This window comes from Falco biarmicus, chromosome 7 (assembly GCF_023638135.1).
Source record: "Falco biarmicus isolate bFalBia1 chromosome 7, bFalBia1.pri, whole genome shotgun sequence".
NCBI lineage: Eukaryota > Metazoa > Chordata > Aves > Falconiformes > Falconidae > Falco > Falco biarmicus.
The window spans coordinates 67,661,443-67,688,374 of NC_079294.1; the positions used below are offsets into that span (position 1 = coordinate 67,661,443).

A 26,932-nucleotide genomic window follows, 5' to 3' on the forward strand; every position below is an offset into this window, starting at 1 on the left:
AAGCAGGAGCTCACGAAAGCAGGCAGCGTGAATAGGTCTGTGTGGCTTTTGGACTGTGCGAGGACGAGAGGGCGAAGTGAGCTCTGTGTGCGAGCAGGAGGCTGCCGGTGCCCCACGAGTCCACTACACAACGCTCCCTGTTGGCACCACACCTGGGAGGGAACAAATCAACACAGAGCTGGGTTTAGATTCATAAAATGTAGATTCTAAAGGACTGCTGGCTACTACAGTGAACAAGGGGGAAGATGAGAAGTCCTGCTCCTGTGGTGCTGTAGCAGGCAGGTAAATAGCTGTGCATGTCAGTGCTGGCCTGTTTCTGGAAGCGGGCACATCAGAGCTGGCATAGGCAAACCCCCAGCACATCATGTATTTTATTAAGTCCAGCTCAGCTACTTCTGTCTTCCCAAGCTAAAATTCACCTGCACTGCTGCTAGGGCTGACACTACCTCTCAGGCAGCTGTAGCTGCAGCACCAGCCCTTCCCTTCCCAGGACCATGTCAGAGAAGACCAGTGAAATACCACTTGGGCCGCCCAGACTCATTTGGCCTCTCCTGGGAATTGCCTTTTCTCAGAAGATATTGAGAAACAGCACGTCCAAGAGCCAATTCCTGCTGACGTAAATGGGAACCCTGTGTCTAGCTAGGGATTAGACCCTTTGCTCTGGATACAGTATAATTCACGGAGCACCGGCGTATGTCTGGTAATGTGCTATACACCAGGGAGTCATTAGCCAACAAGACACATTAAGCACAAGATCATGGAGAACTTAACTCTAAAGGATGCAGAAGCATCTGGGTTACTTTGTTATTAAGGTAGTTTGGGGCTAATTAAGAAGTCTGGCATCAATTGTCAAAGTTCATTTTATGAATTAATTTAACCAAGAACAAACATATTTAGAAATTCTCAGCCCATTTACCCTGCAGGCCACATGTGAGCTCCGGCAATGCTGCCTCATCACCCTCCCATGACCGAGGTTGAGCTCTCACGGAGGTGCAAAGCTCAGCCCGACCCACGCCACTGCCACCGGCAGCACTGGTACTCGCTGTAAGCATTGATCAGCTGGACACGCTAAGGAAATATGGGGAACATGCTCTAATTTTGAAGTCCCTGTCTTCTGTGTTGCTTGGATACCAAACACCAGACCTTTGAGGGAGGTTTTATTTTTGTTACCAGGGGCTGGAAATGTACTTGTCCCTCCCACAGACCGGGTTCCTCTCTTTTGCCCTGAATATCCTCTGGCATACTAATGACAAGCCTCAGTACCTACTGCCACATTTGAAGTGCTAAGAAAATATGATGCACACAGGTAAAACATGCTCTCCAACTATTTAACCACATTTATGGATGCCGTTCAGTGTAGCATGCCTTTCTGGCTGCTTTCATTAACCTGGCCAACCTTCGCTGCTGCTAGGACAGTAACATAGCGATAGCTTATTGCTGCTTGTCATCGTGACACAGTTGTGGGGACGCATTCCTGTACAACAAACAAATGAACCGCACTAAACCAAGTCCCGAGTCCCTGAGCATTAGTGTTTCTAAGTGCTGGGATTTTGCTGGCTATCATGCAAAGCGTAGAGGTTTTTTTTTTTCCTTAAAATGTTAGTGCCTGAAGTCACATTATTCCACCAGTGCATCAGCATTCATTTGAAAAAAAAACCCACCAACAACAAAACAACTAAAAAAAGACAGAAGAACTCAGTTGCAAGGAAGAGCCTGGAAGAGGTGTCACTGAACACCATGCACAGGAAAGAAACTGCTCTGAAAACCTTGCGACTGGTCAACCCCTGTCCCCAGGTGCCACAGGGCTCAGAGCTGGCACCATGGCATCCAGCCCCTCGCTGCCCCGAAGGGTTCCTGCTGCTTTGTCAGCACAAGGAGCTGTCGGACACTGCAGCATGAGCTGGGATTGCCTGTGGGTGGCCCGGGCAAACAGAAACCACCGTGCCTAACCCCCTGGGCCTCCTCTAGCAGCACAGCCACCGCATTGCTAGTGGCAGGTTGCAAAAGGGACATCCCTCTCCTAGCTGCCCTGCTTGGGGACAGCCTCCAGCCAGGCCAGCGCAGAGCAGGGGCTGCAGAGCTGGGGGCTCTCATCTTCCCCGAGGAGAACTAGGGGAAGCGAGTGGTGAGCCAGTTCCACCACAGCCTGAACTTGAGGTGCCCTCAAGCCACAGGACCCCCGTGCCCCCTCCTGGCAGTGCATCCCATGCAATGCTCTGGGCTGGGGTCAGGAGTGCCAAACACAATTTTCAGCTGCAGGTCAAGCTGTCTCCAGTCAGACCTAGCAAGTCCTGATAGGAAAAGACATTATCTTTAAAGCACGTAGAAGTATATGAAAACAAAGCACCCACCTGCCAAGTCTTTTGCTGACAGAATCTTAACTGTCTGGGACTGGGAGTTTCTTTTATGTGAATGACCCAGCTCAGCAGAGGCTTTCTCTCCGTCTTAGATGAACTTGGCTGTTCAGGGCCAAGGCAACGCCTGGCAGGGCAAGGAGAGCTGCAGACTGAGCACCGGGCATGTCACCCAGCTCCTCCTGGTAGGAGGCTCATCTGGGACTGAGAGTGCCCACGCCGCTGCCAGAGCCCTGGCGCTGCCTACACCCAGAAACTGACCTTCAGACTGTGCTGTCGGAAACCTTTAGCCATCCAAAGGCAGACACTGAAAAATCTCATCAGCTGCTAACTACCTGCAGGTTGGCTACTGAAAATCCTTGGGAAGTCAGGTGTGTTCCTGCATCCCCAGCACCCTGCCCTTGTCAGCACCAGCTGTGCCTGTTTGCAGCTGCTGAGCAGCCACAAAAAAACCACGGCAACTTCTCTGACATGGCTTCTAAGCCTGATTTTTCAATTTATAAGGAGGTAAACATGTAAAGAAAATGGCTTAGATCCTAAATAATAAACAAAATATGTAGCAGCAGAAAATAGACTTCACAGTTCACTGTTACTGTAATTCTTTTTCTCTTGTTCACACTGGTACCCCACTCTCTGTGTGACTCTATGGATGGGAATTTCTACTGCATGTGTTTAAAGCAGCTTTTAAACTATAAACACAGTAATTTAGTTTAAACTAATCTTGAAATTAATAGTTCCATGTAAAAAGAACAACTAGCTATGCTATAAGATTTTTTTTTCTGAAAGAGAATCACTAAAGTAATTGAAACCAGTGGATTGAGTCAAATCTACATACATAATCTTTTTAATAGTTTAAATTTAGCTTTATAAAGAAACAGTTGGTCATGGATTACTGGGGTTTTTTGGTGATTCTGTGTGGTAAGGTGATGTTTTAGGAAATATTATATCACTTTATTTTGTAAACAGCAGCTACAAAGTGATTAAGTGCTCTCTAGGCCTGGCTGTAAGCTGGTCATTGCTTTTTATATGGACTCGCTTTTAGTGTTCCTTGTTAGTTCAGATAAAGGTCTGCTCTGTAACACCTCGGCCACAGCGGACCAGTGGGTGTCTTGAAACTAACTCTGTGTGAACGTGCAATTTTCCCCGTTGCTCGGCCGATACCAGCTGAAGGCCATTGCGGAAAGAGGCTGTGCAGTATTTACCTCCTTGCCTGATGGAGGGACATTCCAGCTGGTGTGTACAGACGCAACAGCCTTGAGTTCAGTTCCAGGACCTCAGCTGAAACCTGCCTATTCTGGATGAGACAGACTCCTTGCTCCATCTTCTGGACCACAAGTTCAGTGTGCCAACCCCCAGCCCAGTCAATCAGAAGCTTGTGGGGACCACTGTGCCACGCAGTCTTGTAGTCCATACATAACTGGAATATTTTGAATGTAAACCTGGAGGACAACTGAAATCTAAAATCATTGGGCCTTGAGCTCATGACTCGTCTATGAGCCCTTTTTAGAAGTGCCCTGGAGTCAATGCCCATTAATTGCTTCGTGCCAGCGTGACTGCTTAATGTACTGAGTGAGGTCTTTTCTCAAGCTCTGCTATAAATCTCTTTCAGCAAGGGCCACATAGCAGGGTCAGCTTGTTTTCTAGTGGCTTTCTTTAAGCTCAGGATGGCTAAGAGCCTTACTGAGCCACAACTTAGCAGGCAAATGCACCAGTCTGTCATCAGCAACTGCCACCAGAAAGCCCTTGTGGGATGGCTAATATGTCCTAAAAGAGCTTCCCCTGGCCAGACAGCTCCACCTGTACCTGTCACTGCAGCAAAGCCCTCCCTTTCTGTCTTAACGCTGCTTTGCTGAGGCAGGAGCCTATGGCCTCGTAAAGACTTGCATCCATAATTCATGGGCCCCAGACATCTGGCTCAGAGTCAAAAGTGCTGCCAGCTGAGCCACGCAAGTGTGTTTTGTAGGTTATTGCTCTGTCCCTTTCTGTCTGCATGGCCACTCTCCCGGGTGCTCAGGTCTCCTATCTCACCTCTTCTACGACACCCTCCTCAAACTCTTTGCCAGGGTGACTGCAGGCACTGGATACCATACCTTTGAAGCTTTTTTCCATTATGTATGTGTTCTGACGTCTATCCATCCCACAAGCACCTGCATAAAAATGATATATAATGGAAAACAAATAAATATTTATGTAAATTGGATTGCTTTGACTACTGAGCAGCATATATTTTTTCCTCTAAATTGTACATCAAGGCCCTCATTTAGGGAGGCTCTTAAGCACATCCTCAGCTGTGAGCATGCACTCAGCTTCAGCAGGGATTCTGTGCACACCTAAAATTATGCATATGCTTAAGAGCTTCCCTGGAAGGGAGGACTTTCCTGAAGCAGGGTACTGTTCATTACCAAGAACAGCTATCCATCAGGAGAACAGAAAAAAAAAATCATCTGCCAATACCTTCACTACTGAAACACTGGGTCAGATTAGTAAAAGAAGCCTAAAACATATCCCTTCAAATTTGAGTCTGCAGGTTACCTTACGTTACTCTGTGACTAGTTTTAGGTTTTGTTTCATTCATGGATAGTATGTTGTTTAACTCACAGTCTTAGAATCTAAAGTGTGTGCAATCTTTCTAAATTACCTAATATGACTTGGCTTATAAATTTGCGAAGTTCAAGAACTGATGTGACAGTAGTCCCTAAGCGACTACTACAGTGGTCTGAAAATGCACCGAGAGCAGAGAAGTGATAGAAAAGACTTCTGCCTTACGCAGCTCCAGAAGAACTTACTGTTCCTTACAGAAGCAGAGGTAGAAGGGAATGGGTGGGAACCTTTTCCATTTTCACTGCTGCAAATTATCCCAGATATCAACCAAAAGGAAAATCTAATGTAAGGCTTCAAATCTTTTTAACTATAGAGTCTGATATTTCTTATCAGCTAGCAAAATCAACACAAATTTGGTTACTGAGATAGAATGTCTTTGTGGCTTATGGGATTCCCAATCAAGTAACTAAGCTACGCTGGTAAAAAAGCCCTGCAAACAGCATGTCCCAGAGGTCTCCCAGCTATTTGTCCTTGCATGTCTTCTGGCCTCTACAGAAATAGCTGTCTCCACCACTGACAATGCCGTCCCTTTTCATGACAGCTTTGGGTTTTGCTAAATGAGGAAAATCGCTAAATTAGACAGTAAATGTGTTACTGGCTCATCAGAGAGAAATCCCTTTGCTTTGATAGAGAGTTTGTCTCTGAGCACAGGGCTGGTGGTACACCACTGGCTCTCTGCGATAGGGCTCTTCCCCTTCTGGCCAAGAGTGACACTCACCCACCCACCCCACCCCAAGGCATTTGAGCACCTTCTGCTTTGTTTTCCACCATTTGTCCTGAGCCAATTCCCAGACTCACCCCCTGAAAGAAGGTGCAGAGGGCAAACTTGACTGGGTAGCCTGGGCACAGTGGGGAAGCTCTTTCACATAACGGTATTAGCTGTGTGCTTTTCTCCTCTCGTGTATTTTGCTAGGGCAGAGTCCTGAGTGAAGAGGATGGAGCTAATTCATCCCTTGGCCCACATCCACAGGGCTGGTGCTCTCTTTCCCAGCAGCAGTGTTCCCAAAGGCCATCCCTGGTGATCATGGGTCCTCCTGCCAGGGCTGAGCAAGGCCCCAGGGGCAGGCATGCCCAGGCAGTATTTGGGCCAGCTTCACAGGTAAACATGCAGGGTGCCTCGGGCAAGAAACAGCTCACACAGAGCAAGGTGGGCGTATAAGAAGCTGGTGAGCACACAGCTGGGGTTACAGGGTGAAGGGGGCCGTACCCGTGGAGAGAGAGCAGCAGCAGGGAAGTGAAGGAGACCCAGGCTGACCCATGGGGATGTGCACTGGGCACGGCATTGCTCACAGAGTGCAACAGCAACACTGGCTACAGAAGACTGGGATGAACAGCTTTGCTCAAGACCATGATCTAGTCCTCCCTAGTAACTTTAAAATATTGACTAGCCATGCTGGAGTTAGAGACAAAGCAAGCAGCAAAAAGCATAGGAGTGAAGGACCATGAAGAATAAATGACTTATTGAAACAGAGGTTACCCAGGGAATGGTCAGCTGTGCTCATTGCACAGTCCATGCTTGTACAAGAATGTTGCATCTGTTCTGAGCATCCTCACCAGATCTTTTCAGAAATGTTCCCACTGTGACTGCGAAGACCTGAATGAAGACTGGAGCCTTGGGGCTGCTGTGAGGATGCAGCAATATCAACCAGCGCTTTTGGCAGCTTGGAGGGGAAGAACTCCACCTTCTGAGCGTATTTTGTTAGCTCAGCTCCATGTTAGCTCCTGCCAGTCCTGTTGGAAATAACAGGCACGTCTGGAAGGGCTTCTGCAGCAGCAGAGATCACTGTTTCTGCTCTCAGTAAGCCCAACCTTGCTGTGAGACCACCCCGGAGGGCAGGCTGCTGTATTAATACAGGGTTCATCTGAGTGAGCCTGATTTCTGGTTCTGAGTTGGGTAACAGATAGTCCTAGCCCACACTGAGCTGCAAAATAGCACATTTCCATGCTTGAGCTCTGTTTTCACTTATTCCAGTGTAGCTACAGAAAAATGAGAATCCTTACAGGAGGATGGCTAAGAAAAGGTGGGATTCACCTGCTAGGAAAGATACAGGTAGGATTGGTGCTGCCTTGGGAGGGCTACAGGACCCCCCAAAGCCCTTCCCAACCTATTTCCTGTAATTCTGCCTGTAGTCTTCTTTTATGTCTGCTGTAATTCTGTGGGCTTTATGACCCATTTTTGTGTATTCACTGCATTCCTCAGGAGGTGAAATGAATACATTATTTTTCAAACTGCAAAAGCAGTTAATGTGGAAAAGCCCTCAACAGGCCAGGAAGCTGGCATTTCAGGAAAGTCTAGGCTTAAGTCTGAAGCTAAATTGTCTGCTGGGGTGAAATCAGAGTCACAGCTGGAAATATTTTTCCACACCCCTTGGCTTTGAGAAAAATGCAGAGTCAGCTCTGATTCAAATTTGTGGCTTTGGTCCTCTGGAATAAATGCAGCTTTGAGTCACTCAAGATGTGCTGCAAATCACACTTTAGTCTTTGCATTGAAGGCTGCTGTTAAAAACCATTACAGATACAGCCACTTCTGTCTGCAGTTCGATGTGCCCAGCACTCAAGCTAATGTGCATAACAACCTTTTCTGAACTCAGCAGGTGGTTTAGGACATTTGACTTGCTTGGAATAGGAGCTGGAAGCTGGATGCTGCAATTGCTTAATGCAGACTGGACTAGTGCAGGAGAGATTAGTCACAGGGCAAACAATTCTGGTTCTGCAACAAGAGACAGCAAATAGAAAATGCAAACATAAGCCATTCCTCAAAACTGGTAGGACTAGGCTGCATTGAACAGGTGAACATTGTGAACACACAACCAGTGTGACAAAGCTGCCTCTTCCCGGCACCACAGATTCCCCAGACTCTGATCTCTCAAGCACACATCCATGAGAATTACTTGTGCCTCATCGCTAATCATCCATTTAACAGAGACGATTATCTCGCTGACAAGGCTTGATATTTGAAGCTCACAAGCAAATGTGCCAGCAGTGAAAGTACAGGCTTTGTTCTGCTCCTTGCATTTCCCCGTTGGGAAGAACAGAAACCTGGCAACTGAAGTCCTGCAAAACAGGCAAAATACCTGCAGTCTGGCAAGATCCACTGTATATGTATGTACAGTGGAATACCTATGTATAATTTTATATATATTTATAGTATATATGCATAGGTATGCATACACATACATAAGATTCATGTTTTTCTACACAATTTCTTCCTGTTAGGCTCAGAAAGCCCCGTTGTTATCAGAGGGAACATACACATTGACTTAGATAGGAGATACGTTGGGTCCTCAGTTAAGACTAAATAGTTTTTCTTAGCATCATGTATAGCAAACGGCCTCTGGCCATCTGACCCGCACTCCTCCCAGGAAGCTGGTGCTGGGTCAGGTGGATTCACTCTCACACTTCATTGCCATGTTTGATCTATCTCCTTGATCTGTGCTGCTGTGGCAGTGTGTAGGACATGCATCTGGAATAAGGACCATGGTGGACCCTGAAATGGCTGTTCCTTTGGCCATAAGCCCCCTCGGTATGAACCGCCCTTCCTCTGCTCCCTCAGAGAACATCTTTCATTCTTTTCCTTTCCACATAAAATGTCTGAGGAATGACCTCTGGCTGAGCAAAGGCCAATGATGCAAACTGTGAGCAATCAAAAGGTGTTTTCCAAAGCTGCAAAAGTGCAGCCTGCAAGAATGAGGCAAGCAAAGAGCAGTTAATTAAAGCACTCATATGGGATTGCTTTTATGAGATACACAAGCAAACAGAAAGTACATGGTATTTCCTGAAAGCATTCTGTTGATCCTCTTTTAGACACAGATACAGAGATACATTGCTTGGAAGTGAGGAGCTGTGGTGCCAAGCACACAGAAAAGGGCATGATGGCACCAATCAGCTGAGCAGTAGCGCTCTGCTTCTGCTAGAAAGTCCCCTGGCTTCTCCTGAGCTGCCAGCCGCTGCTCTGGGCAAGTCAGCATCTTCTCCTTGGGAGTAGCCGCTTCTCCGGCTCTCCCTGAGCTGTGAGATCAAAGGGGAATCTAAGCCTGGATCCAGCGTGGTATTGAGAAGCAAGGTTTTCCCCATCAGGAGAGCCCCTGAATCCTTACATCCAGTCTGAGTACAGTCATAACTCTGGAAAATGATGGCATGCTGCAGTTCAAAATACAAAAGGTGTCAGCCTGGGGCAGGTCTGGACAGTGTCCAACTTTGAGCACTGTATTTGAGCAGAAATACATTTCACAGGTCAGGGTAAAAAAAAAGAGACTTAAGAAAACTCCTTATGATTGCAGGTTTTAGAAGATCAGTGTCTGAGTTAATTTTCACATGGATATTCTTACGATTTCCTTTCCCTTCAACTATAATTCATATTTTTGACACTTGCAATTTCTAACAAGGCTACGGACATTTTTGTGAGCCTGATACTCTTTCGCATCTGGTTGGTCCAAAGATCCTGTCTTTTGGGATTACTGCCTCAGCCGGAGTCATCGCTGGCTGAAGAACCAGGGAGGTGACCAGAAGAGTTGAGGGTTTTCTATCTGTTCCAAATGTCTCTTCAATTTCCCTTTAAGTTCTCTTCCCTGCCTCTAGCTAACTCGCACATCTGCTTTCTATAGTATTTCATGGGGTCACAACAGAGGAGTTGTCCACTGTTGTTTTAACTATTTTTAATGGAATCCAGCTATGCACAATGCTTGGCTGTCATTCCATCATCAGCTGGAGCATCTCTGTAGTAGTGGGATGAGAAGGTGGTACAGCTCTTCAACTCTGTGATACTTCCAAGTGTGATGCAGTTTAGAGGTCAAGATCCCCCATGTGACCATATTAGGCTTCACTTGTATTTTATGTTTACAATTAAAAATTGAGGTTTTCCACTTTCTTCTGAAATTTGCACATGTAAGTAGAATCTGCAGCTTTTATTGCAGAAGAGTAATACCATGAAATGAAAAAAAAAAAATAGTTTCATGTAAAAATGGCCAAGTTAGCATAAGCAAGCATTACATTTAGTACTGAAAAGGAAGGAAAAAAATCTCATTTTATCAATTAGTGTGAAAAAGATTTTGAAAGAAACAAAGGGAAAAAAAGTAAAAAAAGTATCTGGGATGCAAAATGCCATGGAAAAAATTGTGACTGTTTTGCTGGAGACCACTTAGCTAAAGTATTTATCACTTCTACATCATTCTTATTGCAAAGGCATTTAGCATCGCTTCTGCTAGCAAAATAAAATGCATGAATACAGGACAAATGTGGCACACAGGGAGTTCAGGACACTGCAAGATAAACCCAAACAAAGCTAGTGCACAAAGCCGTAAAATGGTAAAAGGAAAATTAACTTGATTTGAGGAGCATTTGGAAATCCTCACCACCCCCAACTCTCCACGTCACGTACAGATAAGCACAACAGCAGTTCTGCAGCTTATTATACAGAAGAAAACATAGATGGTTGATAATGATGGAAAAGGTTTTGCATTGAAGCTTGACAGGTTTGTGATTTTCCTGATGCAGGGAAGACTTGGTCTTTGGAGCAAGGCATGGTGTGTGACCAAAAGAGCAGTGACAAGATGTGATGCCTGATGGTCCCCTATGTTAATTCCTTTGCCACGTGAGCTGCGAGATAGTTGACCTTAAAAATCCCATAATACCACTTAATACTGCACTTTCCCCTATACTGCAAATTTTCAGTAAGATATGAGTAATCCCAGTAAAGGAAAGGGCAAATGCTTTCTGCCACTGACAAGCTAAACTCCAAGTGCGCAGATAGGAAAACAAATAGCATCCAAAGCACTAAATCTGGATAGGCTTTGAGATAACAGCTGCTAAAAACCCTGTTAAAACTGAGGCCAGGGGGAATAAACTCAGAAAGGGCAATTAAACTGCACTCTTGGCTTGTCTGCACTGGCTGGTCATTCAAAATTGCCTGAAAAGTGGCCACTGTATGATTAACTGGGAGATAACAGGGTGTATCACATGCTCCAGCTCCTGCAGAGGCTCCACAATTTTATCAAGATGCTAGTATCTAGTGCTAAGTTTTATTAAGCATGAAAGAAAAAAAAATTCCAAATTTGAATTTTTAATGTTTTAAGTTAGACCTTAAAAAAGCATTTATAGAGTAGATGACAGTCATTCAACTGAGCAACCTAGGAAGGGAGACTAGAATGAATATTGACTCTGCTTTCCCAATCAATGATTTGTGGTAAAGGAAACAATTTTCAATTCTCCATCTTTCACTACTGGCAATTCTGATTGTGAAATAAAGACAACACCGATATTATTCCTTATTATTAATGCCTTTATGAAAGGCTGACTTGGATTTGGAATTGCTCTAAAGTCTACTAAAGTGATTAAATTGTTTAAAAATTACTGACCTAGTTCATTCAGATAGCTGTAGGGTCTCCAGTCTGCAGTTTCTCTGTCAAGGATTTTGTTACTGAGCTGTTCAAAAAGTATGATAATGGGTTAATGCTGAAATAAACAGACAGTTCCCACCCAAGACTACAGCCCAATGATGTCACGAATAAAAATGGGAGATGACTATTACCTTGGCCTCACCATTTCAGTTCTTTATCTGTATGAATTTGAGAGTTGTTCACTAGCATTAGGGAAAATCACAAAGGAAAGTCACTTCACCAAGCAATGAACACAAGCATGCTGGAAAATACAGGATTTCCTTCAGTAACCAGTAATCACGACGAATGCCTGTGTACGTGAAGTAACATGCTGGCAGTTTCAAAATAACTAATGAAGATGGATGGATTAAAACCACCTACGTAAGCATGCAGAGGGGAGCTGCTTGGAACAAAGGGGGTTTGCTAATACATCTGTGTATTTAGTTAAAAGAGATGTAATGGCTACAAGATTTCTCTCAATTCAAGGAAAATAACACTGGTAATAATGAAACATAAAGCCCCGTGCAGATCTGCCAGCAAAAGCAGAGAGGAGTCCAGAGCTGCCATCCAGATGCTACTGTTGGAAAAACACCTCTTGCAGGGTGGCAGCTGGGACCCTCCGTGTGCCCAGGGCACAGCTGGCTCCTGTGCCAGTGTGGCTGGAGGGGCGGCGGGGCACAGCTGGGCCACCACGGTGGTACCATCTGGAGGAGGCTGCTGTTGTAAGGCACACGTGTCAAGATGCTCTTGGGTTTTCAGCTGTTTGTAGAAGTCCCACTTGAGCTAGGTAGCGCTTAAGCACAACACCAAGAGGCAAGCACAGTGTCAGCCTGATGGACGGGGATTTTGGGGACCTGGAGTGAGCTTGCTGGAGCATCTCTTCTGGTGGGGTCAATGAAAGGAGAGGGGCTGCTGTTTTGGGGGTGCATGGCTCTGCCAGACTGGGGCACCACAGCACAAGTGGCTCTACAAAGCATATGGTGATCAGGTGAATCACTGTAGTTGCTAAAGCTGCTGAGTTTTCCACCTTGACATTTTTCCCTTGAAAGCCACACCTGCTGAAAGTACAGCTGGTCCTGGGGAAGTGTCAGTTGAAGAGCAAATCCCAACCCTGTTTCTGAAAAATTAGAGTTATGAAGCCTTTGTTGCTCTCCTGTGTCTGCTTCCAAACTGGAAAGCCTCCTCCTGCCTCTGTTTCAGAGGGTTCAGCTCTGCCATTTTATTGTATTTACAAGAAAATGCTTAACAATAAAGGAGGTAAAAACTGAAACAAAGTATTCAAAACTACCACAACATTTTTCCTGATCACTTATTAATTTTTGCTTAGCTTTTGTAATGGGTTTTAAGACCTGGAACAAAAAACCCCCATGTATGTATTGTTGGGATATAAAATCCCAGCTGGTACCCAGCACCTACAACCACACCTTCACAGTCCTGTTCAACAGCCCTCAGTGCCACAGCCACCCCACTCCAGGGTGCAGCAGCCCCGCACTGTCCCTGTGCCTGCAGAGCACCCGCTGTCCCCGGACACCCAGGAAGAGTCCCCCGCCACTCCTGGAAACACCTGACAGTGCACGTGCCACCTGAGGGAAGGGGGGCATGGCCTTGTGCTCTCAGGGCAGGTAGTGCCCCCTGAGTGCATGGTCACAAATATCTTTATGTTGTGCTACCAGCCCAGAAGCCCGGTGAAGGGTGAGCTGCCCTGCACAGGGTGCTGGGTAAAGAGACACGGTAGCCCACACCCTATTTTGGAGAGATTGCCTTAAAGGAAACAGCCAGATGGGGAGGGGTAAAAGGGCTCTCCCATGTAGCAGTCGGGGACCTTGCTGTGTAACACAGCCAGGATCTCAGGGGCAGGGCAGTGACCAAGCAAAGTGATGTAGCCAGTTGAATCCGCTGCAAAGAGCACAACACGACATTCCTGCAAGGAATAACTGTCACAGGAGGTGAAGAAATTCAGCAGGAAGGAGAGATGCTGGACCAAGAGAGAGGAGGAGGGCATGGGGCTGGGCAGCCGTGCAGTTCCTCTGCCCCTTGGTTTAGGTAGTGACCACAATGGGGAGGGCTTAGGGCCAGAAAAGCTCCTCTGGCAAAAGTTCCTCTATAAATAAGGCAATGGGAACCAGCAGGATCCTCGCAGCCAGGAAAACATTCTGTGAGCTTCCCCAAAGCTGGGTCACTGAGGAAGAAGCTGCAAACCCCTGCTGCCTCGTCCTTATCTCTAGGGAAAGCATCTGCAAATACCTTTCTCTACCAGGAGCACCACATTTAGGACAACTACACTATATATTACAAACTGTGCATTTAGAAGCTTTTATCTGATCACAGAAACTGGGTTTCATTTGGGTGAAGATTTGTAACAACCACAGGCAAAACCTTGCCCTCATTGACGGAATCCTGTTGATAGAATTCCACCGATTCAGGATGCAGAAAGTGGTCTGATGTGTTTGTACACCAAATGTAATCTGCCCTGGCTTAAACAGACCTAGGAGAAACCACAGTGTGAGCACTGCACAGAGGCACAGGAGACAGCACAGAGAGAAAAGGCTGTGCACGCACACACACACACGAGGTGCTGGGTCTCTCTACAAGCAACTGCAGAGTGTTTTTAGAGTTATTTGGCTGAAGCTTTTCTACAAATAGGTTTCATCATTTGCAAAGCATGTAATTGTGCTCCAAACGGGCTGAACTCCAGCCTGGAAGATTCAGGACACACAGTAGTGCAAATACATTGACCACACACACACACAGATGTGTGTGTACACATATATATAAATATACATGTATATAAAAGTATAGACACAGGCACACAGGCAGACAAAGGCAGGTTAATGCCAGCACGCTGAAAGGAGCCCATTGCAAATCCATCTGAGAGCCAGGCTCTGGTTGAAAGGGACCCTGCTGCTGAGCCACCAGCACTGCTCTTGAAAGAGGCATTAATTCGGCGTGGTTCTGTGCCCTGTACTGTGTGGGAAGCAAAGCCAGGTGATCACAAGGGTCCCTCGCGGCCCCACAGTCCATGAATCTCACATCAGACAGCACCAGCAGCGCAGTGAGAGCTGTACCTAGTGCCTCATCCTGTTCCTTCTCATTTTCTGTCTCTATATATTCCCACTAAGGTAACGTGTCATCAGCTCATTAGGCACCTTTGCCACCAGCCACTCTCCTCAAGGACATGCCCAGCGCAGAGAGAAAGTTGATAAAGCTGGTTGCCTGCAATATTTCTAGAGCAATCATTGCCCAAGAGCAGTGGCTGCGACAGCATATCCTTGCTCCTGGCACGGACTGTGCATCTGGCATCTCCCAGTTGACAACACAAGAGTCATTTCTTTGTCATTCAGCAGTTCCTTGTACTTCCCCAGAACTGAGGACACAAACACTGGCAGCAGATGCACAGTATGGAAGGATGGGGCAGTCAGAGCAGACGAGCAACAGCAAGGCAATGAAAAGCAGATGGGTTTGTAATGTGGTCACAGAGAAGCTGACGTTCCTGGCCCTGCGCTCGGCTGGTGTAAATCAGTGCAGCCCGACTAACGGCACTGTCAGTTTTCATCAGTGAAGCCCATGGCTTTTTTCTTCATTCCAAAATTTGCAGAATAACATGAATGCTGATTTTCATTCCAGCTGCACCACTTAGATCACATTTATTGAAGTCTTGGGGTTTCTATTAAAAGCTGTGTTTTTGCAGGATTTATAAATCAGCTCACAAACCTAAAATTTGGCATGAAGAGCTATAGGCTAGAATTGATTTTTTTTTAATGAAATGATTTGGGGACATTTCTAAGTTTTTTAGAATGCAGTAATTACGAAGAAATGTGATTATAGCTGTCTCTTTGTGCTACTATCATTTCTTAACACACTATAATTTGTTAACTTTTTTTTTTTTTTAAGATAGAAGATACTTCAATTTTTAGTGTGAAGCAAAATTGCTTTTCTGGAGGAAAAAATACTTCATTGTAAATTTATCCACTAAAAATCCTAGCTTGTAATTTTAGCAATTTGGTTAGAACTACCTCATATCTGGCAACTTTTCCTTTAAGATCAACGAGATACTAGCATGAGTAAAGCAAAGCCATTATCTGCCCGTCTGAAATAGCTAGATAGATCACAGGGGCAAGCTGATCACCAGCAATGCCATTTGTCAGTGCTCAGGTTTTCAAAGAGACCATGGTGATTAGGCAAAGGAGTGCTGGCAGGAACTCCATCATACCTTTATCTTCCAGGACAGCAATCAATAGGAGTTTTGCATTCACTTTCCTGACTACTGACTTCAGATTTCCACAGTCCAAGCCTGTGTTTCTGTTTTAGATGGCTATTCTGAACACTCTGCAGCCATTCTGTATTATTTGCAGTCTTCCTTTTCCTTGGGCAAGTTTTAGTCAAAGGTACTTTAATGATGCTTTCTGTGGTTGAGTTCCTTTTTATTAGCTGGGTGACATCCAGTCAGACCATTTTCAGTGACCTCTGTTTTGCAGTTTCTAATTTAATGTGATGTCTTTGGTAGAATTTAGATCTTCCTTTAATGGATATGAATCTGCTAGCTTTAAAAATTCAGAACATCTAATAGCAATTGATTTTTATGATGACTGTAGAAACCAGCAACACCTAGACTCTAGCTGCGATGCTGTTCTCGTTTGGTAGGGAGTGAGGGTGGAATTAAAAGCTTTGCAAAAGTGCAAGGTGAGAATCCTCCATTTGCTTGTGACACACCTGTGCAGCCTCGTGCTTTATACTGAGTATTCACAAAGTTTCGCAGCCTTGCAAAATAAGTGAGCTATATTCCTACCTTCACGCCCAATTCAAAACCTCAAATCCAGAGCTGGCATCGAAGCATAGAGAAGTGGTTCTGTGAATGGTCCCACTGAACTCCCTCTGAGTCCTCAGCATCTGAAAGTCTGGTCTCTCACTCAAGCAATGAGAGTTCTGATGTGAAGACGTGGGTATGGAGGTAAGTGTGTATCTCTGTTTATCTGCTTTGGAAATTTTTCGTGCAGTAATTCCGTGGCACAATTTCACTTGAGTTCATGTGTGATACTCCTTGGTAACTCACATCATCATTATTATTCGCTGTGGCACAGGTCATAAAAATAAAGGCCAAACCTACTTGTAGGAGCTAATAAGCAAAGGTCACTTTTTGGTGTCACTTAAGTGGATAGTAAAATATTATTGACTTAATATTTTACCATTAAATAGTAATATTTAACTATTTAACCCAAGCTGACTTTGCAAGCTCACTCACATGGGAAGACATTTATTTGTCGTAAGGTGCTGGTAGTTACTAACTTGCACTGAGATGGAGGAGCCTCTGCCTTCTCCTTAACCCTAGAGATGCAGTGCCATTCTCCTGGACCTTGCACAGAGACAAAGCTCAGCCCTACAAACTCCTGCTGGCAGCTGGAGACGACTTCAGGGACAAAGGACTGGAAGGGCTTTGATCACTGAGTCCCTGAGTCCAGCCACCTTTTACTGCAAACACCCAGGCACATAATCACTTAGCTGATCAAGCTCCATTTTAACAGTAATCAGATTTCTTTGTCCCATTAGTCTTACTGGGAAGCTATTCCAAAATCTCACTGATCTGATGTTAGAAATCTAATTTCCAGCTTCAATGCATTCATGGCCACTTCATCCCCATTTGTTCTTGTGCCAGCTCTGTCATCTAACTTAAATAGCTCTTCTCCCTCCTAGTGTTTACCTCGTTGTATTTATAGATGGCAATCATACTCCCTCTCAGCATTCATTTTGCTAGATAAAAGAAGTCAAGCCTTTTTTTAGCCTTTTCTCATACGCTCCCCCTTACCCTCCCACTTGCTTTTGCCTGCACGTATTCCTGTCTGAGCACTCCACTGGCACCGCTGACCAGTCTTGTACACACCAGAGGGTTTTAATGCCTCCACTCCTACTTGTCTCTCAGCAGCTTCAGAGTTTTTACCTTCAGGACGTGCATAGGGTCCTGAGCAGTGCCAAAATATCTGTCTGGCAGAGGGGAGATGAGGAGGTGAGATACCTTCCCTCTGGTCCTAGAAAAGATACAGGAAAGCTCAGCACTGCTCCCTCCCTGTGAAGGCATATCCGTCTCACAAACTGCGGTCCTCAGTGCAGTGCTGGACCTTTTAGCTTCTGCTATCAGCCATCTGTCCCCACCTTGATTCCCTAGTGAGGTACCCACTGTGTGCACCGATAACAGCAGCAAGGTCAGTAAATGCAGACAACAGCACAGGACAGCTGTGCTCGGTGCCCCACAACCAGACTGACCCTTGGTACAGGGCTGGGAGAGGGAAGCAGAGGCAGCAGGAAGGGAAAAAGAAATAATATGTGTATAGTTGGGTGAGAAAAGAGAATAGGAAAATGGATATGAGGAAACCCAGAAAAGATAATAAAGTGGAGCAAACACCAAGGGAAGAGGAGAGAAAAGGCAAAGTAAGACACAGAAAAAAAGAAAAGGACAAGAGGGGCAGGGGGAGCACAGGAGAAAGAAAGCCTTCTCAAACTGGAGCAGGGCTGCATCTCCTTGTTGCCCTCCCTCTCTTTGTACCTTTGCCCAAGCTGTCTCTCCGAAAGAAGTGCTAGAGGAATGGCTCCAGTCCATTGCCTCAAGGCATGATCTCCTCTGAGCACAGGGAGGATAATACATCGAGGGCTCTGGCTCAGCAGTTCAGAGATTCCTCTGCCACTTTTTTTCATTTTGCATCTGTGCTGGCTCCTTTGTGACCCCAGCTGGCACCATAAAGAAATGAATCCTCCAAGTACAACTTGTGCACATTTCCCTGCAGAAAGTGGGAATGGCACCAGACAAACTGATTTTGGAAATGAAACTCGTTAAGGCAGCCATTAGGGGCTTTATATGCTCTTTTGTCTTACTTGGCTGGAGAACTGCATAGACGGAAGAAGCGTATTTTTGGCTATCCCCAGCTATTCAGCACTGCAAAGCATTCTCATGAATAAGTAAGATGGTGGGAGATTTAAAGGAAATATCAGGCCATATATTTTGATAAGTGCCCTGAAAATACCAGATCCATTGTTTTTTTTACTATTTGAATGTCAGAACAACCTGCTGACCTACTGACAGTGAGTTCTACAGCAGGCGAGCCGCTTTCACGACTAGTCCAAATGCATCACTCGGGCTTTAAACCGGTTTTTGGGCAGCTTAGTATTTGAAGTAGCTCCGTGACAAGATGGCACTGCGGGCTGGGAAACCAGGAGAGGTGCTTGCTTTGACCTCTTCTGAATTCATTTAAAGTACGGCAATGGGATTGGTGGTCCAGGCCCACACTCATGGTGTTCATCCTAAACTTGACATTATAAGCATTTGCACTTTCAATTTGGGGAGCAAAAATGCAGGATGCAAGGGGACCATCTACATTGGAAAACATATTTACACATCTGTCTAAACTTTCCTCTGAGAAATCTCTGGAGCCAGCCTTTTTATTACATTTTAATGAGATTTTCTTTTAATAAGTAAGAAATGGCTTTACAGGAGCACATGTAAAAATATTTTTGCATACATCTTGTACAGTAGTGCCTTTTTTGCATTAAATTTTGTTCCCATGGCTTTCCAGTTAGAAGAGCTACATTTGGGTTAAGGTGACACAGCCTGCAAGTGCCATCATTTTTAAAGCTGACAACCTTGATTAAATCAATTGCATTTCCTTTTTCCTCTGCTCCCTACCCTTTGCCCCACCTTGGCTTATCAAGGCTCTAAAGCAAGAGCTGTCTTACCGTTTAGCACATCTAAATCTATTCCTAAAGTGGTGAATTGAGTAACAGTGTTGTCTATGAAGGGTCCTAGGGGATCAATAGCAACATGCGATAAGTAAGCTACTCCTGGATGTTCAAGCAATACAGTCTGGACAGCTCTGCTGGAAAGCCATGAGTAACAGCAGAGCTCTCAGAACATCCCTGGACAAGAACAGTGCTCAGAAGGACCCCAAGTACCTTCTTGCATCTATCTGCTTCTCTGTGTCAGCAGCAGATTTGTGTGTCTACTGATCTGGGAAACAATGATATAGCAAAGTTAGATTACTGACTTAATGCTTCATTGATTACTTTTGTTATATTAACAGATAATTACAATAATCCACTTATTTATCTTTTCTGAGAAGCAAACATACCTTATAGTTGCTAAGACACCACGCCTTATTGACCCAGACAGGCATGCGCTGAAACTCCAGTTACCATGCACAGAGATTACGAAGATACAGGCAGGGGAAAGCAGAGACCTTTTAGTGTCTGTTAAGAGCTATGGTGTCAGGAATTGCTGCACTGGATTTTTAAATAATGCTGGCAGACAACAGGATCCAACAGGCATTGCTTTGGTTGATTTCCTTGAACTGATAAGAACATTGCTAAAGTGGGGTGGGATAATATCTACCTTACTGGAGCTGTTTCCATCCAGATTACTGGTAAAGAAGCGTGAAGTCACACCACATGAGAGAGTGTGGTAGCTTGGATTGGAAAAACAATGTACACTGCCGCTACCTTGGGATATATCTGGGAAGAAAACAAGTCATCACAAAATACTTTGGAAGCCATAATGATTCTTAAGAAACTGAAAACATGGTAGAGATTACCTAGTTCAGAAAACTTTGTTAAATATACTGGGTGTTACAAAACATCTGCAGATGAAATCTATCCTGCATTATCATGGTGTGAAGCTCTTGACTATTAGCATTAAACATACGATACAAGTGCACAATATTTAATTAATACAGTGTTATCTTTTTGAAGATCTTAAAAAAGGAATTCCTGACAGGCCAGCTGCTTTTCAGGTGAGGGAGGAAATTCAAAACTCAGGAAATACATGAGCGGCAACACCATTTCTTCCTTAGTTTATACACAAGTAAGAGCTACTGATGAGAATAAGCCCTGTAGTTATGAAACAATTAATTAAAACTTTTTTGTTACAAAAAAAGGTAGTTAATGTTAGAAATCAAGGTGCTTTAACCATACCAAAGAGTCCAAAACATTTTACATAGCTTTTTGTGCAAAGGCTTGGAGAAAGAAAGAAAGCTGCAGCACTGAAAGGCAAACTTGGGCAATTACATTGTTACGCTTGGAGACATTTTAATCTCTTTCCTCACTTTAACTTATGAGCACATTTACCAAACAAAACGATTTACCAGGAAAGGCATCATATTTATACTGGCAGTTCTAATGAAAACATCAATCCCTATCTGTTTCCAGCTTAATAATAAAATGATAAATATTTTAAAGTGCCATCAGAAGAAAGGATGAAAAACGTAAACTGAAGCAACACCATTTAAAAAGCCAAGCCCTGTAAGAAGTAAATGAATGGGCTTTAATAAACCATGGGCTTAAATTAGAAAGGCAGAAAGGTTAATTATAGGAAACACCCTCACACAGAAAGGGTAATGAAGTGCTGGGGTGGCTGCCTGTCCCCATCATCAGAGCTCTTTAATGAAGATTGGCAGCAGATGGGTGAGGAAGGAGGTGGACCTGGCTGGCACGGTCTGTGGGAGGGGGGTACCAAGTCACCATCAACCATCTCTTCTTGCCCTTTGTATTCCTGTGAACATGCATTTTGCTTTGCTGACATCTTGTGGAGATCTAGTTTTAGCTTAATTTACTGCAAAATATCCTGTTTCAAATAAGTGGGTTTATCTGCAGGGTGTCTATTACATAAGTGCTGTGGCACACAGCTGACAGAGGAAACTGCACAGGCACATGCGTATCTGACCGAGCATTTATTTTCTGCTGAAACATACAGAGCAATTTCTGAAGTCAGCTCTATTTTGCAGTAAGTGCAGAGCTTTTTAGTTCTAGCTATTTTCTGAGGCTGTTGCTAACGAAGTATCTCAGATCAGGATGCGGTTCCAGAAGTAAAGTCTTTGCATTTACCTTCTTTCAGCTAACCATTGCCCAGCTCAGCAGCCAGGCTGCCAGGACTTTGCCATCTCCCCTAACTGTAACTCTGTGATATTTGCAGTAGAATTAACAAGAAACAGATGTCTCTTGGGGTCTGCAAATGAGAACTGGGGCTGGAACCCAAACATTGCGATCAGTGTATGCCCATCACAAACACAGCTGCTCGCATATACTATGCCTTGAACCTGCTAATGAGGGACTGGCAGCTCACCAGGGGAGCACAGCTCATCTACCCTTCACACAACCTGCAGTCCCGGTTAAATATAGACACTTGAAGCCATGCCTTTCTGCTTTGTAGGTGAGTGTTGATGGCTGAGTCACACCAGCTCCCAGCTCTGCCTTCCCCCTTCCCTTATCTGTCATGCTCTCGCTCAGCTGTGGGCAAGAAGGACCAGCTCGAAGGGAAAGAGGCACAGTCCCCTGCCTTTGCTGCAAGATAAGAGAGCACGTACCAAAGGTTTCTGTGAGCCTGCTGACACATTACAAGTTCACACCCAGCTTATCTGGTCGTAGCTTGTTTTGTGCACCCGAAATGAGCTGAAGGAAAAGTCTAACAGACTGCCCTCTACTTAGCACAGTGCTGAATTAATGAACCTGAGCTCATACACAAGTCTGCATCGCCAAAAACCTTTTCTTCCTTCATTGCATGCAGGACCATATACTCAGAATTACTCCTTCCACACAGTTCCATTTGGTCGATACTTAAGTACCCACCCAGGCTGATTTACCTTGATAGCATAGTCCATTTTCTACACATTTATTCATGAAGCTCTTATAACTGCTGGCTGGAAATACATCAAATTCAAACCTAATGCTATCCCAGTTAAAAGAAAAAAAAAACCAACCACCACCAAAAAACAGCCCACAAAACTCCCTCTCTTCCCACAGATGAGTTTTATCCTGCTCTGAACAGTAAGCAAAGACTTAACTATCTAAAAGAAAGGGAATTATTTAAATTAAAACAAAACAAAAAAAAATCCAAAGGTTATGTTAATGTTAACACAGGGAGATGAGTCCTGTGAAGGGATCCATGACGACTGAGTCCTGCCGTGAGCCCCTTAAGCCTGAGGCTGTACTCCAGTGGAAGACCCATGAGGTCTGGATGAAGGCCAGACTGCTCTATAACTTGAAGGACTGAGCTTCTGCCCCGAGCCAGGGCTGTGAAATGACACAAAGAACATTGGTCTCCATCCTGCAGTGGCAGCAGGACAGTGTAGTGTGGAAACTGGGCACAAGGCCAACCATGAAAAAAGGGAGTAAGTAAGCACTCTGCAGTAAATACAAACCCAGATATGTCAAGCTGCAAAATGGAACTGTTTTCTTCTTCTTTTTGTGTGGCTCTTCTCCACCCACACAGAGTGTCAGTGGGGTGGCTGAAGACTCCAAACAGAAGGGTTCACTCTGCCACCTCCTACTACACATCATCTGCAGATCATTTCTGTAAATGTCTTATCTAGGCTGCAGGATCCACGATGCTCTATTTGTATCGAGCTTTGCTTAGGTTTTGGCTCTCAGCACAGGATTCACCCATATCAGAAAGTTTGTTAAGACCCTGATAAGACCTTGAGCATCACTTCAGCCAATAACCAAGTCTTTGTGACAGTCCTGAAAAGAAATCTCTGCTGCTCTTTAGCACTACCACATAGTTTTCCCCTCTGTTCCTATCTCCTTGAATTAAACAAGCTGCAGTTGAAAATCTCTTGTTGGATGCAATGGACCATTCTCGTGCTGAGGAGCACCATTTTAAAGTCTGCTTTCAGATCCATGTGCTGTGGTTAAGCTCTCCCAGCATGGATGGATTTCTTTCCCACTGGCTGCTGGGCAGAGTGTGTGCTTTGCTGCCACATCCTTCATCCACAAATGCAAAAGAGTCTACGGGCTGCCCAGGGGGTTCCCCTTTCTTATAATCTCTCTCACACACATGCACGGATTATCAGCATCAGAAAAGCTGAAGGCGTAAAGACCAAAAACATCCTCCAGAAATAAATTAATGTGCTGGAAGAAATTACTGCCTCCAGGAGCTAGACATCTGCATATGTGACTCTATTCAGAAACAACAGTACCCTAACTAGAGTAAACAAGCAAAATAACAACAGTGGTGATTCAGGTTAGCCAAAATGTTACAACCCGCATAGGGCTGGATATTGCAGTCATTGTTCAGGTGGAATTCCTGCTGAAGTCCATGGGTTTATGTGGGTTTATATTAATTGGACAAGTATATCTGCATAATATTCTGCCCTTAATTCACATTCAAAATTCCAGGTCAAGGTTGAAATCCCTGTTACCTCTATGTAATACTGTTACTGTCCTTCAGCATCCTCTGCAACGCACAAATGCACACATACATACACTCATACGCACAGGCGTTGTTCTTGCCATCCAGCCATGCTATGAGTCTCTGTTTCTCATCTGTCATCTTGTCTCAGTATCCATCTCCCCATTCTCTGCTGGGGAAGATGCACATCAGCACCTTTTGCTGTCTTTCTGTTCTATGGAAGTGAAAGACTGGAAACAGCATTGGTAAGGCCAAAGCTGGGAAGGTTACTGATGGGTAGAAAGTTTCAGCAGAAGAACGTACTGGAGGACAGTCAGAATTTGGCAGAGAGCTTTCAGAAGCCCTTGTCTAGAATTTGTAAATGCCCTTCTAAAACAAAGTCCAAAACCTGAAATGATGTTGATACCTGCATACAATTTATAATGAGATGAAGGTGGAGCACTGTGATTTCTAACATCGTAGTCTTCCTCTGAAAGCTCACGTAGCAGAGTTTTTCAAGGGGGAGGCACAAAGGAAACTCTTCTTGTGGCCTCCAGAAAGAGATGGCTGACCCCACTCCGCTGCAGCTTCCTGAGTGATAAAATTTATATTGCTACAAGGACTGCACAGAGCAAGAAGAAAGCAGAACGAAAAGTCCAGGTCTCTGCATCCCCATCACTTACTGAGATGAACAGAAAGGAAACATCACCCAATTTCTTTCCAGAGAAGCCCATACAACACCACTGACCTGGTGCTGTTTGGGGTTGCAAAGACCTGGTAGTTCAGACTTTTTACAAACTGAGCTGACACAGAGCAGCAATGCCACAAGGGCAAGAATTAAATTCATTGTCATTGCCCAAGGACCAGAAGAGACCCCAGGTTCAATGCAGCTGAAGGATGTGATCCCTCAGATATTTATGATGTATCCAGGAATTCAGCCATCCCCAAAATATTTTTTTTCCTCAAGTACTTAAGTATCATGTGGCATCAGGAACTTTGGGATAGGTGGCTGCACCTGAAAGGAATGTGAAGAACATTGTATAGGGGCACGCAATGCCCACAAAGACACAACCTGCAAGGGCAGTTCTGGGCTACCAACATCATGAAATGCAATGGCTTTCTCTCTGTGGCTGGGGAGGAGTCTTCTGTCGATGATAACTCTGAAGGATGAAAGAATCCTTCCTCAGCATTAGCCTTTTTTCAGACCTTGCAGAGTGCTAGACTGGGATACAGCAGGTCAGTTGGGAAGTCTCCATTCATGGTAAAATATGGGGAGAAAAGAAGGCATTTTTGTTCCCTTGTCTGAAAAGGGAAGCTCAGTTATTCCAGTCAGGAACTCCAAACAATATTCTTCTCCTTATTTTGAGGTTTGTAAGTTGTGCCTCTTAAGCATGCTGAGTTACACACACATTAACTGGAAAAGCATAGAAGTAAATGAGCTGTAGCAGGCTTTGTAAATAAATGGATAAGGTGCCAATATGAAAGAAATGTATCACTCAAAAGTTCAGAACGCTTTTCCACGCCAGCAGCTGTGATCTGCTCTCTCAGAACTCGGAGCCTCGCTGCTGCTGAGATGTGCCACAGTTGTCTTTTGCGTGTTCATGGTCTGGCTCTTCAAATGATGTTGAAATGACAAATTTCAGGCCAAATTGTGCTGGTAACTAGCCAAGGATCAGACGAGCCCTCTCTGGCAACACTTTCATACATTTCTTACCCAAATGGGCAGCTTAAGCAAGAGCCTGCAAAGCTAAAATTCAAAAATAAGAGGCAATGGGAAGAGGTCCAAGGCTGATTTTTTTCCTGATCTTGTAGCTGTCAGAAGGAGGAACGCTAGTTTGGGTCTGAGTGGTCTAAATATGGGTTTAGTCAATGATGTTCAGTAAAAAGTCCATGATGTGTGATATGCCACCACTGGAGACCATGCCCCTGATATGAAGACTGAAGTCACGGTGACATGAGAGAAGCTCCTTGATTCACTCCCAGTCGTAGCCAGGCAATAATATTGTGGCTCAGTGGAAGAGGCTCCTTCCAGGTGCACCCCAGGCAGGGAAGTCCAGAACAAAGCCTCCAGCCACGCCACCTCGAGACAGCACAGAAGCCAAGTCAGAGCCAGCAACAAGTGGCTGGACCTCATGCATTTACAGTAGAAAGCAGAAAGAAAAAGACTATGCAGGACTGGGAAAGCAGAGCTGCAAGGCCAACTTCTGCCTGTTTCAGGAGCTTGTATTTACTTGGACTTACAGGTTCAGCCATTTAAAGGGAAGTGAAGAAGTGAAGTGCAGTCAGAGGGCAGCAGACCCTGAGGAGATCCCCATTAGAGACAGACTGAAGGAAACAAGAAGGAAGTAAAGCCATCTCCTGACTGGCATCCTATCTCATATTCATGATAGAGGAGTGAAGAAGAATTGAGTCTTAAAAAGGAGATCACATCCTCCAAAATTTAGCCAATCTGTCAAGAAAAGCTGTCCTCCATAGCAGTAGCAGAAGATAGAAGCGAGAAATGTGATCTCAGTATGATTTCTTTTCGATCCTAACAAGCCTTCCTCTTCCTCTCTCCTGCTTTCATCAGCCTCTGTGAAGAAAATTCACACCAGCTGTCTAGCCAACAGGGACTGGTCTGTACACAGAAGAAAGTGACAATGAATAGGATGCCTCAAATCACAAACTGCAACATAGATAAAAATAAAACCTTATGACTGACCAGGTCAATCCCATTCCTCAAGCAAAAAAAAAAGTCTTCTTCTGAAGGTTTCACAAAGGGAAAACTTCTCTGTACTGAAATAGGAATGCAGCTGATTTAAAAAAGTGAAGTTGATGTATTCCATGCAGCATATTTCTTGCCTAGATATATCCTGTATCATGTTAAGTAAAGTCTCAGATATAAAAGAGCTTAAATCAGTTTTAAGTTATATTTGCTTTCCTGTCCCTGTTAAGTGTTCCAAGATCATGGTATTCAGGAGAAGAACAGAAGTGTCATTATTTTTGAGGCTCAATAACGCATGTTATACATCATAGAAACTTGTATTTCCCCAGCATACAGAAATATGAGTCTATATTTGATTAACATAAAAAGACCCTTACCAGAAAGTGAGTAATCTCTATTAGTCATCCTCATGGCTGGAGTATAAGATACACTTGGCATGTCATGGCCCTTCTCCTTCTGTTTCCGTCGATACCACACAAACAGTGCCAGCAAGACCATAATAATTAGAAGGAGAATAATAATTCCAATGATTGCTCCCACTGAGTGCCTCTCTGATCCAAGAGCAGGGCTAATTTTAGTATAGGGGTTTAATTCTTCCATCATGAGAGCCGCTGTTAAAAGTAATTCATAATACACTGTAAATTGAATTGTGCATTTCATTTCTTAGATACTATTTTTTTAAAACAAGTACATCATTGAAGGGGGAGAGAGAAAGAAAGGGAGAAAAAGAGAGAGATATAGATATTTTACAGGTAGAATT

At 44.5% G+C, this 26,932-nt stretch overlaps 1 protein-coding gene across 3 annotated transcripts in view; it reads right to left on the bottom strand.

Moving 5' to 3' along the window:
• MEGF11 (multiple EGF like domains 11) overlaps positions 1–26,932 on the bottom strand; it is a 288,710-nt gene that overhangs the window by 8,390 nt on the left and 253,388 nt on the right. Inside the window, exons 21-24 of one of the 3 annotated variants that reach the window (XM_056345809.1) lie at positions 26,550–26,783; positions 19,701–19,819; positions 11,309–11,375; positions 4,445–4,501 (exon numbers count right to left, since the gene is read on the bottom strand). In XM_056345809.1, coding sequence (XP_056201784.1) covers positions 4,445–4,501; positions 11,309–11,375; positions 19,701–19,819; positions 26,550–26,783 — 477 coding nt within the window. The remainder of the gene's footprint in view (positions 1–4,444; positions 4,502–11,308; positions 11,376–19,700; positions 19,820–26,549; positions 26,784–26,932) is intronic. The other 2 variants (XM_056345810.1, XM_056345811.1) reach the window with 2 other exon arrangements.